Here is a 15,172-nt window from a genome sequence, read left to right as displayed (position 1 = left end):
AATCTTAGTTTAAACAGTGACTGAAAATAAGACTTCTGAATTTTTTAAGGTTCTACTATTCCCAGTTTGCCAGAAGTATGGAAGGGTCTTGTTAATACAAAAGACCATGTAGACAGTCCTGTAAGCCAGACAAACTGTTCTTACCACTGGAAGTATAGCACCTGTAATTAAATATAAATATCCTTTGGTAGAGGTACAGTCCAGGGGAGATGTTGCTCTCAGGTAACATTTGCTTCATCATCCAAATAGAGAAAACAGGAAAGGGATTGGAAACCCAAGCACTGTTGTGCTGAACATTGTAGGAATGAGTAATCAGAGCTTCCTTCTGAACACCCTTGTTTCTCAGTGCACCAGTCAGCCAGCACGCCCACGAGGAAGCGCAGGCACCAAGAGATGGAGTGACTTGTTCGTGGCCATTAGCAGATAGGATGAAATTGTGGGCTTGGGGGTTCCCAGTGCACCATGCTGTAACTGACCCCTGCTGTGTCTCCTCAACACTGAGGAGACAAATATTTGAGAGTTTTGAGAAAAAAAGGTGACACTATTTTAATCCTGTGTGCCAAGCTTCCTACGTGCTGCGTGCACATACGTGATGCTACCACATGGCTGTGCTATATGAGCCGTAGTAGCATTCAGCTACAGCTGGGTGCTGCTTTCCTTCTTCAGCTCAGTTACTGCTAGCCAATAGTGAGTACTCGCCAATAGCAAGCTGAAAGAGATTGAAGAAAGAACACAGAATCAGAAGGCAGATGCATACACATACATACCTCATCGACTTCGTTTTTAACTTGTTTCAAGAAGGAAATGACTTCTTTCAGGGGATAGGTTGCGTAGTCTGATAATAGATTTCACACCTCTATTTATTAAACCTAATACGAGAAATGCATGTATTTGGGCAAAGAGAGTCTTACTTTAGTAAGTTACCATGGATTCGTGGTGTCTGAGATCTGACAAATGGTGCTAGGAAAGACTATTATGCGTGTTTCGTTGTTAGTTTCCAGTGTTTATGAGGTCAAGTCTTGGTTTGTTATACACCCATAAGACTTAGTGAAAAATTGTCACATGTGATGTAATGTGACTTTGTCACCTGATAAAGATGTCAGGTTTAGTGACAGAGCTTGAAAGGAGGACTAGTTGAGATCCTGTGAAAAATGGAAGAAGTAAAATTAAGTGATCTTTACTAAAAATAAAAGGAATAAATTTCTGCGCCTGCTATACATAATGGTGTTCAAAAATCAAACTAATTTACACAAGATAAATCAATACAAGCAGCTCTATAAGAGAAATCTGATTTCTTTTCTTTGACTACAGCTTAATCTATGTGTATTACGCAGGTCATGGTTGAAATGTAGCAGGCCAAGAGCAGCCTTTCTCCTTTATAAACTTTAAACTTGATTCTCTTTTTTTTTTTTTTTGCCTCCTCTTTGTGCTTCTGGTTGACACTTGCAGAGTGAAAGTAGCAGCAGTAGCAATATCTCCACCATGCTGGTGACACACGATTACACGGCAGTGAAGGAGGATGAGATAAATGTCTACCAAGGAGAGGTCGTGCAGATTCTAGCCAGCAACCAACAGAACATGTTTTTGGTGTTCAGAGCCGCCACTGATCAGTGCCCCGCAGCCGAGGGCTGGATTCCCGGCTATGTCTTGGGGCATACCAGTGCAGTCATCATTGACAACCCTGATGGAACCATCAAGTGAGTGCCTGGGTGTGGGTAGAAGGGGGAGGAGGGAGAAAACCTACCAGTTCAGACAATTTGAAACTTATAAACTGAAAGTTGAAGTTATCTTTGAGGTATAAATGAACATCAAACAGAATGAGTACATGTGAGGTCTCTTAGAAAAAATATTAAAAAAAATAAAAAGTGGTAAGAAAGAACTTAAATGCATGTATTCTTTATCAAAAAGCTGTAGTAGTACAATCTTCTGGGAAAAGAAGATTAATAATACTCCCCTTAAGAGAAGCAACTGTTCCTAGCTTATTCAATAGTATGAGTTGCCAGGTTAGACATCTTTGTTTAGGAAAACCATCATAATGTTTGCTCCAAGCGAAATGAGATTTCAGAGTTCCTAGATTTCCATCTTGAGCCACAAACCTACTTAAAATGGCTGGTGGTGCTAAAAAGATCTCTCTCAACTCTGCTGTAGTGGATCTAATATCACAACCACATTCTTAGCAGTTTTATGTAAAGCTTTTATAGGCTGTATTTGAGATGGATTTTGTGCTTTTTGTTGTTCAGTTTGATTGACAATTTGTATTTTCATATGGAAAGAATATGGAAATTTTTACGATTGCAGCAAAGATTTCAAGAAATACTGAACTACAGACTAATCTGAATAGCTTGCTTACAGTTTTAACCAAAAATAGCATCTCTTATGGAATACTTAATGTATTTCATTTCAGTATGCTTTAATACAATGAAATAACATTCTGGGATACTTTTCCAATGTCATCTCAAGCTAGAGATTATAACACATAATTGAGAGTTTGAAAAGAAAATTTATCAAAGCTTACTGTTCCACATTCAGGAAGTCAACATCTTGGCACACAGCACTCCGTTTAAGGAAGAAATCTGAGAAAAAAGATAAAGACGGCAAAAGGGAAGGCAAGCTAGAAAATGGTTACCGCAAATCCCGAGAAGGACTTGCCAACAAGGTTTCTGTAAAGGTAAATGTGACAAAGAAGTAGTAGTTTTCAAAAGGAGTTGTGTTGGAATTTCTTTAAAAGTTGCTTCTAGTTCTAGCTCTGATAGAATTTCACATGAAGGAACTGGAAACAACAGTGGTTCTAATGGTCAGTGTTTATCGAATCTCAAAACAAGATGATAGGATTTTTGAACCCACGGGCATGATACTGCATATAGATACTACAGAAAAAGTAGAGTGGTACAGAAAATCTGATACTTAAATGTTTATTGGACCTTTGTGGGTACAACTAACTTCTGCTCATCACTGTGCTTTTTTTTCTATAATTCTTTTCTTTATTATACATTTATAAGGACACTAATTCTTTGATTTCTCCTTTCCAGCTTCTCAACCCCAATTACATTTATGATGGTAAGTTGTTTTCATCTTTAAAAGTCACAGTACATGTAATTTGATTAAAGCTTGATTTATTTTCTTTGAACTTGCTTGACATGAATTACATCAGGAATTAGTGTTTTCTGTAAAATACATGTAGCCTCATTTGGGACAGGAGAGGCAGTTAGTGAAATGTCATCTCTCTTTTTTCTTTTTAAGATTAAAGGAAGATGTTCTTGTTTACATGTCCAAAACAATGTAAAACACAAGGATCATATGATATGTTGCTCAGAAGTATTTGTGGTAGTGCATGTGCACTGAGACTGTATGGAAGTTGGGTACTGCTGAATTTGCAAAATAAGAAGGTCAAGAGTTGGAGACCTCTGCTGCTTCATTTTTCACCTTGCATCTTAGGGAATGTGCAGGGTCTCTCCAGTGCAGAGGTTGATCAGGAGAAAAACAGTGGCACTCTGGAGTAAGAGCCAAACTTCTTGAGTTTCACCTGTAAGCAAAAAGGGAAAACACTACACTGTAGAGAAGGTGTTTTGTGTTCCCTTCTGCAAACACAGCAGGACATAAAGATATCCTAGCTGAGCACATCCTTAAATATTTTTTACTTCTGGGTTTATTCAGCTGACTTGACCCAGAAGGTTTGGTTCACTGTGGTAAATTTCAGGGTTATCCATTTCAGTAGTGTCATGTCCAAGTTTATGCAGAGAAAAAGTATTAGCTCTACAGAGCCCCAGCAAGTGCCCTAAATGTGGACATGCTCCAAGGGCAGAGGGATAGATAAACCCTGGAAACTGTAAGTACAGCATACTTTGTCTAATAGAAGAGAGAGTGAAATAGAAAACTGATGAATTTCAATTGACCTAATGCTATTAAAATTCTTCTTCCAGTTCCCCCAGAATTTATAATACCATTGAGTGAGGTTACATGTGAGACAGGAGAGACCATCGTGCTTAGGTGTAAAGTCTGTGGTCGCCCCAAGGCTTCAGTTACTTGGAAGGGTCCTGATCATAACACACTGAGCAATGACGGTCATCACAGCATTTCGTACAGGTACAGTAATTTATGTAGTATATCTCTTTGTCTTAAAAGAGAAAATTATTCTGAATTACCTCGGCGGCTTACTTGTTTTGATATGTTTGGGGTATTGTCCTTAATTATATCCTCTTTTTCCTCCTAGCATTGGGCATCCAAAAAAAACAAACCTTAGCTCATGATGATACTCTGATTCCACACAGAAAGATTCCAGTGATAGCAATTCAATTCTCAGCTTGCCGCTGTCACATAAATTTCCAAGTGCCAGTGGCAAGAAGATTCAAAGCTGGTCTTGATGGATAAAACCCCAGTGTCAGAAGGCTACTTTAATCTTACGGGGCTCATTAATATTTAGCTAACCCTTGTACTTGTGTTAAAGTTGGCTTATGAGTTTTCTATCCCTGGGTTGTAGTTGGTTCCCCCTCAGCTGTGCCAGCATAGCAGTTTCTGTTGGACAGCGCTGTTAACAGGATCACTGAGGTGATTTGTGATAAAAAGCAGACTTCTCTTCATCTGGAAGAAGGTGGTACACTACTAATCTGGATCCTGGATCACTTTTTCCTGGATCCAGGAAGAGCAAAACTCCAGTGAAGGAACAGGAGCTGCTGAAGCTGTTGTATTTCATAGCCTTGTTGCAGGATAGCTTTCGGCTTTGAGACTTAAAGATGGGATTGTCCTCAGACAGGAATACTTTGCTGTTGGGATTTTCTGGAAGTGTTGTTTAACTTTATCTGAGTATGGCTGCGGGTACCCTCATGTCATATTCAGTTGATGTTAAAAACAAGAAAATTCAGCTGATATTTCTCATTAACTACCACAGAAGAGACACCGTGGTTCTCTCACACTGACCCAGTGCTTGAACTAGAGCAGCGTGCTGTGGCATTCCAGTGCTGTGACATGCCGCGTTGCCAGTCCTTTCTTTTCATTAGTAGCATACATTGTTTTAGAGGCAAATGACTGCTTTTGGAATGATCATGACAGTACTTTGAAAAGAAGAGCCTCTGGTTCATATTAACATTGCAGTGCTACTGTCTTCAGTGTCAAAGCATGGAAACAAATATCTTTGTCATAGCTTTGCTGTGATAGAACTGAGCAGACTTAACTGGTAATTCAAAGAGCTGAATAATAACAGATGTTACTGCATTTTGGAATGTGAAACTACCTGTTAGTAAAGTTTTTTAAATTTATTTTTATTAATTTACTGAAAGTGTTATTTAGTCACTTCAGTGTGAACACGTCTTGTTTATGAATTACGTTCTCCCCTCAGAATGAAGTTTTTTTGTGAAACCTTTCCTCCTTAATAGCTATATTAGAGGCTGTATGATACAGCCCAATGCATATGCAAACCTGTTAGTATGTTATATTGTTCTTTATATCCTACTGGAGCTGCTTTTTCCTTTTCACCTGGTATAATTTTTGTTGTGGAGAGACAGGGACATTGTGGCAGCTGTGCTGTTGTATCTAGGACCATTGTGAGACAAGAGTTAAGAGCTAGATTCACTAGAATTATCTCACAGTGATCTGTTACTGTTGCAGAATTATAACCAGTTAATCATGCTGGTTGTGGCTGACAGATTTTTGGAGATACTAGTAATGAAATGTTCTTTGAGCTGAGGGAGGAGAGTCATCTTCCTGTGTTCCTAAAATTTACATTGCTTTCCCCTGAAATTAAATAGCAGAATAAAGAGAGAGGCAAACAGCTTTTGTTTTAGTAACTCAAATGATTTGGAGTAACTGGGGTGGATCCAAAGGCAAACAATAAGAATGATGAAAAATCTTGAAAATATGCCATGTTGTGAAAGAATAGCACAATGTTTTGAGCCTAGAGGTGAAAAGCATAGGCAAGATATGCCAAGTGTTCACATTTGTAAGAGACTTATGCAAATAGAATTATTTACTGTTCCTGTCAATGGTAGATGGTATAGAAAGTACTAAAAATGGTATATGGTAGATGGTATAAAAAGTACTAGAATTGCACGAAGGAAGATTAAGGCAGACATTTGAAGACAAACCATCAAATAAAAAGAGCAGTTGAGCAATGAGAAAATTTAAGGAAGAGTTTGTAGAATCTTTCTCCTGTCTGATATAGATTATTGCTGTCTCTTCTGGAGCTGAGGGAAAACTTCAAGACTTCCTGAGTTTCCTCATACTCCCAGATTCTGAGGTCTCTGAAGTCACACTGTGGTGTACCTTTTGTACTGAAGGTGGAGCCCATTCCTACAATGAATGAATGCTTTGAAAGTAAAAACATTAAACCAGCTTCTATACGGTTCCAAGGAGTCAGGGATGGAAACTAACCTCTCAGAAATAATGATGGTTGGTTGTCTTGATACTGCCTCTAATTATTTTGCAAGAAATAGAGGGAGCATGGAAAGCATTTGCTTTTTCAAACATAGAGGAACCTAGGATGCACTGAGACAGTGTCAGTGAGGATGCTTTTTTTTATTAAAAAACCACTATTGTCTGCAGGATGTTCCATGATAATTTGTACACACAAAATGTTTGGATTCTGCTAGACACTTCTGAAAGGGCAGGAACAGGGCTAAAGTTGTCAACAGAGTACAGGGGCTGGACAATAAGAAATCTTAACATTGTCACTCTTACTTTGTCTAATTTTCATAGTTTAAGGTCTGTAAACTGAATGCAATGTTCATGGATGCCATTGTGTTTCCCAGTGACTTAGGAGAGGCTTCACTGAAAATCATTGGCGTCACTGCAGAAGACGATGGTATCTATACGTGTATAGCTGCAAACGATATGGGTTCGGTTTCATCTTCCGCCAGTCTACGAGTTTTAGGTAGGCCTGTCTCGTTGCTCTTTTCTTTATGATTACATTTAAAGCACCTGTTACCCAATTCGATAACTACAACCATTTAGTTCTAAGGAGGCTCTGACTGTATTAAATATTGCCTTTACTATCCTTCTCTTTTTCTTTCTTCTTCTGTAGGTCCTGGAAGTGATGGAATCATGGTAATCTGGAAAGACAACTTTGATTCCCTCTACAGTGAAGTGGCTGAGCTTGGCAGGTGCGTTCTGTATGCTGATGTCAAAATATGAACTTCTGATTCAAGAAATTTAATTGTCTTTCTAAAATACTTATATGATCCTAGAAGGACATAATTACATTGAGCTAAATAAAAATGAGGAAGCCAAAATCTTACTTGCACTAGATGGCACTGCATAAATAGAACATAGTTAGGCTGAATTAGTGTCATAGATTCATGGATGAGTGTTCAATTATTTTGGAAAGCTACAGTCCTTTTTTTTTTTTTTTTTTTTTCATTTTTTTAGTATGCCTTACTAAAGCTGCTTCTACAGTGAAGCACTCCAAAACTTTACTTAGGGTATGAAAATTAAAGCCAAAAAAGATCTGAAAATGAGCAAAATATGAAATAACTCATGCAGAATATACATTTGTCTCACTTATTGGATGGACCTTTGAAAGCTGGATATCACCCTGACTTCTTTGCAAGTGTGTTAAAACAGATCTCTATCTGCAGTTAATTATTTATACTGACATATTTTGAAGATGCATGGACTTTTAAATCTTGTTTATGGCCAGAACTATTCTGCAAGGATACTTTATTAGAGATCTCAAATTAGTATCTCCCAATTTGATCTTATATCTTTGAAGGTATAAGCATTTCCTTACTGCAAGTTTCGGTTAATCCTTTCCTTTCAATATTGTATTCCAGGGGCAGATTTTCTGTCGTTAAGAAGTGTGACCAGAAGGGAACCAAGCGAGCAGTAGCCACTAAGTTTGTGAATAAGAAGTTGATGAAGCGAGACCAGGTTACCCATGAACTTGGAGTCATGCAGAATCTCCAGCATCCCCAGCTCATTGGCCTTCTCGATACCTTTGAGACCTCCACCAACTACATACTAGTATTAGAAATGTGCGTAAAATGCAGTCTCTACAGCTGACTTTCCAGGGTGTTTATAGTGGTTTATGAACAAGAAACATTAAGATTTCAGGGAAGCTTGACAACACCTAAGCAAAATACTGTGGTTCTCTAATACTGTAACTAAAATGTCAGGTTTAATAATAAATTTGGGAGGAAACAAGCTGGCATATTAAACTGACATGTAGGTTATCTTAGTCTGGAATTCCAGAAATGATTTTATGTCAAGCAATTGCAGAAGTGAATTCGGAATGTTGTGATCTGGTAGTTTGATGTCAGCTCTTCCCTTCATATCCTAGTCTTCACTCTTCTAGATTTTGAAGGCTCTAGCAATTCCCATAGCCTAATGGCAGGACACATCTGATCTTTTGGTCTAGATAACACGCTGTATTTCTTCCTTTTTTTCCTTGCCTTTACCCTCTGCTCCCAGTCCAAAGTTAGTTCACCTTACTTTAGGTGCAGGTGAGCTGTAAATGACAAAATATTGCGATTGGCAGGCAGAAAAGTATATGATAGAGCAACTCAAGCCAGACAAGAGAAACAGTGATGATTACTTCATGAAATTGTGGTTGTTAGGGGACGCTTGCTATGAAGGTTTTTTTTAATATAACTTTCAAAATTGATTGTATGGTGTGGGCTTTTTTTTTTTTCTTTTGTTCTTGTATACAATATTAAAATATAAACGTTTTAAGACTTGCATTAAAATGTAACCTTCCAATAGGGCTGACCAAGGTCGCCTTCTAGACTACGTCGTGCGATGGGGAAACCTCACTGAGGGGAAGATCAGACTCTACCTGGGAGAGATTCTGGAAGCTGTGCAGTATCTTCACAACTGCAGAATAGCACATTTGGACCTAAAGGTAAGGAGCGAATGGAATTTCCAGCAGTGTGCGCCTTTCCAGGCATAAAAACTTCCTTCTAGGAAACTGGCAGCTGTATGGAGGAGGGGGGGGCAGGGAGGAACACTATCCCCAGATGCTTTAAATCACTCATAGCCATCAAAGCAGAAGCTTTGAATTCCCTACACTTTCCTCTTAAAGCTTGCTGGCCATTTCCTTTGTGCTGGAAATAATTGCTGTCAAGCACAATTGCTTTATTTTGGTTTTTAATATATATTTATTTTATTTTTCCCAGTGAAACTTGCAGCAGAAGTTCAAATGCAAGGTTTTTGTTCTCTCTGTGTCAAAAAGCAAATAGAGTAATTGTTTATCCACCCTCTATTTATAATTGCTGTACTGTAAGATTAAGTTCCCAAACACAGTTTTCTGTGAAATTTTGCAGAGCTGTTTTTGCAAACACTTGCAGTCTTATCTGGCAGAGCTATATTTCCTGCAAAAGTTAAAATACCAGCAGCTAAAGCACATTAATGGCACACTTCAGTTGGCAAGAGAGTGCTTGCCAGTCAGTCTGGGGAAAGGACTGGTAGGACTGCTTAGGAGCTTTGCAGAGCTGCCTACAGCAGTGATCCTCATCATTTGTAGCTGTTTGTTACTTTCTTGAGCTGACAGCGCAGGCTAGGAAACAGTAATGTTGGAACACCAAATGTGTGTTGGATTGACTTGAAAAAATACTTCTTTTTTTTTCTTTTGCTTTTATGTCTTCTAGCCTGAAAATATTTTGGTGGACCAGAGTTCCTCTAAGCCAACAATAAAACTGGCTGACTTTGGAGACGCGGTCCAGCTCAATACCACGTATTATATCCACCAGTTACTTGGAAACCCAGAGTTTGCAGCTCCTGAAATTATTCTCGGAAATCCTGTTTCCCTCACTTCAGATGTTTGGAGCATTGGAGTGCTCACATATGTCCTTCTTAGTGGCGTCTCTCCTTTCCTGGATGAAAGTGTAGAGGAAACTTGCCTGAATATTTGCCGCTTAGACTTTAGTTTCCCAGATGACTACTTCAAAGGAGTTAGCCAGAAGGCCAAAGATTTTGTATGCTTCCTGCTTCAGGATGATCCAGCTAAGCGTCCCTCGGCTGCACTGGCCCTCCAGGAGCAATGGCTGCAGCTGGGGAATAGCAAAAGTGCTGACAGCATTGACATATCCAGACTGACTTCGTTCATTGAGCGGCGAAAACACCAGAATGATGTTCGACCCATCCGTAGCATTAAAAACTTCTTACAGAGCAGGCTCTTGCCAAGAGTTTGACCTTGCTTGAAGTTCTCTCTCATTCTCTTTCACCTGCCAATCAATCAGACTGGAGATAGACTCCTCCTGCCAATCAATCAGACTGGAGATAGACTCCTCCTGCCAATCAGCTGTTGACTTGAATTTTGAGGAAAGCAAACCCCGAGCCAACCAGCTGCTAGCGAATGTTCGTGTGCAAACGCATTCCAAGGGGACCACGCGAGGTGGCGCGTGGGACTTGCAATGCAGACTTCACTGGGGTGGAGGACGATAGCACTGTACTCTGCAAAAAAGCAGTCACGAGTGATACAGTAACAGTATTTTATTCAGGTTTCTGCAAAAAAAAATAGTTTTTTTAATAAACAAGAGTTGAATTTTGCAAGTGAACTTAACTACCGTTTTCAAGATTTATTCAAGGAAGAAATGCCTATGTTCAAAGCACTGGTGTTAAACAAAAATGAAATCACGCCTGGAGAAGACTCACCCAAATGGCTGCCCATTGATAAGGCTTCCATTTATAACATCTGGTTTTCACTTGGTCCTAGAGCTTTCCAGTTGCCTCGCCTGTATGTATCTCACGTAGCAGTGCACTGAGATCAGACTCTGCTTTTAAGTGCATCCAACCTCAAAGTTTTTGCATACAAATAGAATGAATCGTTTTGCTCTGATAAAATGTAGGCCTTACTTGTATATAGACTGTTACCTGCCTTCGGTCTGTAATTTTTTTCCCTCCTTATCCTTTTTTCCCCCCCTCCTTCCTAAATGGTGGTATACCACTGTGCGGGTCTTCAGTTTGGGTCAGTGTTTGCTGTCCCGTTTGAAAAGGACGTCCGGTTGGTGCCCAGCTTGCCAACCCGGCTGTCAAGCAGTATACAGCAGGATGAAATACTGTAAATGCACTCATTTGGGATTTTGTTTTATTTCATATCATGTGCAATGTTGTGGCTTTAACATTTTATGCAACTATTTATGAGGACCTCTGTTGTAACTGTAATAAATATATAGAAAAAGCACATACTTAGTACGGCGAGCTTTATGGTTTTGTTTGTGTGTTTGGGGTTTTTGGGTGGGCAGGGGAGGGTGTTGTACCACACTGTCATTATTAGTTTAAGATGAGAGTTAGCGTAGAATTTAGTCAAGACTAGTCAGTTTTAAGGATTGTATAAAAGAGAGAGAGAGAGAGAGAGATTAGTATCCCAAACTCCAACCGGTTAAGAAATAGGGTGACACTTTTTAAAATTTATTATTATATTCAAAATGCCAAAGTATGACTTTCCCAAAATCAGTCTCAACACTTGCTACTTTTTAAGAATTTTCAAAGCTGTTTACTTCTTTCTGTGAAATGAACAAATGACTTTTGTGCTCTTTGGTGAAGAATTACATTCAAAAAAAGTAGTGGTCAGATGATGAGAGTCTGACACGTAATGTAATTGTCTTAGTAACTGTTTTTAAGGTTGAAGTAATATTAACGTGAGCTATTTAAGAAGACAGAGATGGTTTTCTGTGCATCACTGAGTTCATATGGGTGTGCTGTCATCTATGTTTGTGTGAAATGCCATGTTTAAAGAAACCAAGCCGACATCCCACAGTAGTTAGATACATGGGTCTTAAGCCATAACCTAGCTTGGGTTAGTTTTGAGCTTTGCGGCTTCCACTGTATTCTATTTATTCTTTTTTTTTTTTTTTTTTTTTTGTAAAGTTGTACAGAAACTTTTTAAAAGAAAACAACTGACTTCAGAACTGGATGTGTATTCGTACCAACCTCATATCATTATGTTTGTGTATTATTTTCCTTTATTGTTTTAGTTAAATTTTTTGCTTTATTTTGCATGTATATTTCTTTGTACAGTGACGTTACATGTTTACACAGTATGACGTGATGTAAATACTTTATTTTGCCATCAGTTATTTTGAAAAAAATTAAACATATTTGACATATTTGTCTGATCTCTTGCTTTAAGAAGTTTGAAAGTAGGTTTGGTTTGGTTATATTTTAATTTGGCTCTGTATTGGGAAAAAAAAAAAAGTACGTTGTTTTATTGCATAGAATTCATTTTAATTTGCAATGATGTATCTTTATTTCATGCCTTACAAAATAATATTTGCCTTTGCTCTAAGTGTTGAGTGCTTTGTAGCGTCCTGATTGCTTTCATATAAAACATGCATAATGCTCTAACTGTGGAAATTCATTACAGTCTTTATTAGCCAGTAAATTCTGATCAGCAGAGTTTTCTTCCAGATGTTCCCAATTAAAGACCAAAGGATTACAATTTGGTTTAATATTAAGCCAGGGAACAAATTTCCCACATCTTCATAATGAAGCTGGAAGGCCTCAAAGGAAAAGTTTATTTCATCCATAAAGATTTGGGTTCTCTGTTCACATCCCACAAGGGATGAAGCAGAAAGGTTTTTCATTTTGGGTATTTAGCACTCTCCATTTTCTGTTAACACATTTGCAACTTGAAGTCCAAGGTCAAGAAACAATGCAGATTGTTTTTGCTTGTCACTGCATGGTATACATGACTTATTTACACTTTTTTTTTCTGCTGTTGTGTGTCAGTGATGAAACTGCTCCTTTATACCTTACAATTTACTATTGAGACAGAAAACTGAGAGAGGCAACTTACATTGAGACAGAGTATTTAGGGAAGATGTACTGCCAAGCGTGAGCTGCTGGAAGCTTTTTCCATGGCAAGGAAATAGATGGCAGCATGATCTGTAGGAGGGTTTGTATCCTTGAGTTCTCTAAAATGCTTCTTTCTTGACTGAAAATACACTTAGCAGGGGAGAAGTCACCCAGGTGGCATACCCAAGAGAAGTAACGTGCTTGTAGGTGTTTCCAGCAGCAGGGAAGCATCCCCCTCAGGGCTGTGGAACTTGTAATCATTTGTGAACCAGAGCTCACCATTTCTGGCACCAATTTGAGAGCCCAGTTACTTGAGGGAAGCTAACATCTTGCAGCAAAGTGGGGCTTTGCACTAGCCTTAACTGGAAAGCCGTGATGCCACTGGTAAGCAGGGAAGCTGGCTAGGAAACGTTTCTGTGGTGGGGGATGCATTTGGCGCTGCCTTACCCATCACCTCCCTGCCTGTGCTCGTGGGGAGAGCCTGGCTTTTGTTGCAGGTGAGTACAGATGTCACTTAGTACAAGCTGCCCTCGTTCTCAGGTGGGACTATTCACCTTATAACGAGTAGAAGAGAGGTAAGTGGCGGTCTGTTTCTCCAGATCCGACAGCCTGTTCAGGTCAGGGCACAACAGATCCTCCAGAATGGCACAGCAAAGGCATTCGGCTTCCTGCAAAGATTTCAGTACCTGTGCAAACCTGACTGGCGGTGTTAGGTGCCTGAAAATACAATGGGATGTTCTTTCCATGTAATGTACTTCATGATATTGTCAGAAACATTAAAACCCTGCTGCCGAGGCAGTCCAGATAGGACTCCGTGTAAAAGATGGGCTGAGGAGCAAGAAATGAATGTAAGCAAGGACACAAACAAGGGCTGACGCAGGCTTAAGCCCCAGGATTCCCAAAATCTTCAGACAAATAACAGAGTGTACTTGATCAGTGGGTGTAGGTAGTGAAGTGTATGAGGAGCTGTTCTTCAGGGAAGTGTTGGACAGCCCCTCTTTGCTACAAACAGCTGTGTATTTGTGTTTTAGGGATTAATGCAAGGAGTGAGGTCATCTCTCATCCAGTCCAGAAGATGAGCAAAGCTTTATATACCTTTCCCATTTGTGTGTAGACTTAGTGTGTGCAGGCGTGATTAATTTCTCTGCTATAGGGTTTCATTTGCACGTGGAGGTGGGTAAAAACAAACAAAAGCTGTTTCTGTATTTGTTTAAACCACCTCTACACACTGTGGTGTTTTTGTCCTCAAAATAGGAACCCTTCTCATCTTCCCTGGGTCGCTTCCTTACACAAAAAAGCTTCAGCGAAATGAGCAGTAGGGGGAAAGCTGGAGTTGCTGAGAGCAGCCTATTCTTCTCTTCTAGTAACGTGAGGAGAGCCAGCACCCAGCCTGCTCATAATAAACTCTCATCAGCCAATTTATGCCTTCCAATAAAAGAAGCCATTATGAACTTACTAGTATTAGAAAAGCACCGATTTTCTAGCTTTCCCCCCAGGTTATAGCTCAAAATGATGAAACACGGTAGAGATGTCTGAAGTTTAAAATAATAATAATGATAATTAAAAAAAAAAAAAAAAAAAAAAGAGTTCTTTGAGTTATCTTCAGGAAAGATTTCATATTTGTATTATCTTTATTATCATTTTATTCCCCGAACCAAGAGCAGAGTTATTACCACTGGCTTAGGGTGAGATTGTTCTGAGGGAACTCAGCGCTGAGGTCTGTTACATAAAACACACAGAAACTGGCTGCTGTTGGCCTTCATTTTACCCTTCAGATGATCAGCCTAGCTCCCCTGACTTTTTCAAGAAATTCTTTCGCAGGAGTCTATCCTGGCAAGAGACTTTTCTTGCCAGCTCCTGGAGCCGTTGGACCCAGTTCCTCTCATTCTGTGGGAGGAAATTGTCCAAGCCTACCTCAGACTCCATTGCACTGAAACTCCAAGTACTGAGGAAGAGCTGGCAGCAGCTTGAAGTTTGCCCTGTTGTGCCATGAGGAATCGCTTCTGGTCAAGTAGTTCTGTTTTCTCTCAGGATTTTTTTAGGTACAAAAAATCCTATCCAAATTCCTATTAAACTTTTGGTTCCTCCATAAGTCATAAGCCTTGTGGTCGTGCTATGGATGAGGCAATCATCTGAGCTCCTAACAGCTTCACCTTTCAACAAAGTTTTTTTTCTTCCAATAGCAGGAGAGAGATTCAGGTTTGAGAACTGGATCCAGGTAATCTCTCATTTTGGTAAGAGGGCCTGGAGCTTTGTGTTTGTTAGACATTGGAACAGGCTGCCCAGGGAAGTGGTGGAGTCACCATCCCTGGAAGTCTTTAAAAGACGTTTAGATGTAGAGCTTAGGGATATGGTTTAGTGGGGACTGTTAGTGTTAGGTCAGAGGTTGGACTCGATGATCTTGAGGTCTCTTCCAACCTAGAAATTCTGTGATTCTGTGATTCTGTTCTTG

The 15,172-nt window shown here is 39.5% G+C and overlaps 1 protein-coding gene across 2 annotated transcripts in view; it reads left to right on the top strand.

The window, feature by feature from the left end:
• The window catches only part of TRIO (trio Rho guanine nucleotide exchange factor), a 242,366-nt gene extending 230,334 nt beyond the window's left edge, over positions 1-12,032 (top strand). Inside the window, exons 49-57 of one of the 2 annotated variants that reach the window (XM_068670984.1) lie at positions 1,450-1,697; positions 2,530-2,668; positions 3,030-3,057; positions 3,921-4,083; positions 6,741-6,862; positions 7,013-7,091; positions 7,761-7,961; positions 8,689-8,827; positions 9,573-12,032. In XM_068670984.1, the coding sequence (XP_068527085.1) occupies positions 1,450-1,697; positions 2,530-2,668; positions 3,030-3,057; positions 3,921-4,083; positions 6,741-6,862; positions 7,013-7,091; positions 7,761-7,961; positions 8,689-8,827; positions 9,573-10,115 (1,662 nt within the window). In that variant the 3' untranslated portion in view covers positions 10,116-12,032. Of the gene's footprint in view, positions 1-1,449; positions 1,698-2,529; positions 2,669-3,029; positions 3,058-3,920; positions 4,084-6,740; positions 6,863-7,012; positions 7,092-7,760; positions 7,962-8,688; positions 8,828-9,572 lie in introns of those variants that run through there. The other variant, XM_068670985.1, reaches the window with a different exon arrangement.
• Positions 12,033-15,172: the final 3,140 nt, after the last annotated feature.

This window comes from Anas acuta, chromosome 2 (genome assembly GCF_963932015.1).
Source record: "Anas acuta chromosome 2, bAnaAcu1.1, whole genome shotgun sequence".
Taxonomy (NCBI): Eukaryota; Metazoa; Chordata; class Aves; order Anseriformes; family Anatidae; genus Anas; species Anas acuta.
Note: the sequence above shows the minus strand (reverse complement) of the source record. Positions and strands in the feature narration are given on the sequence as shown.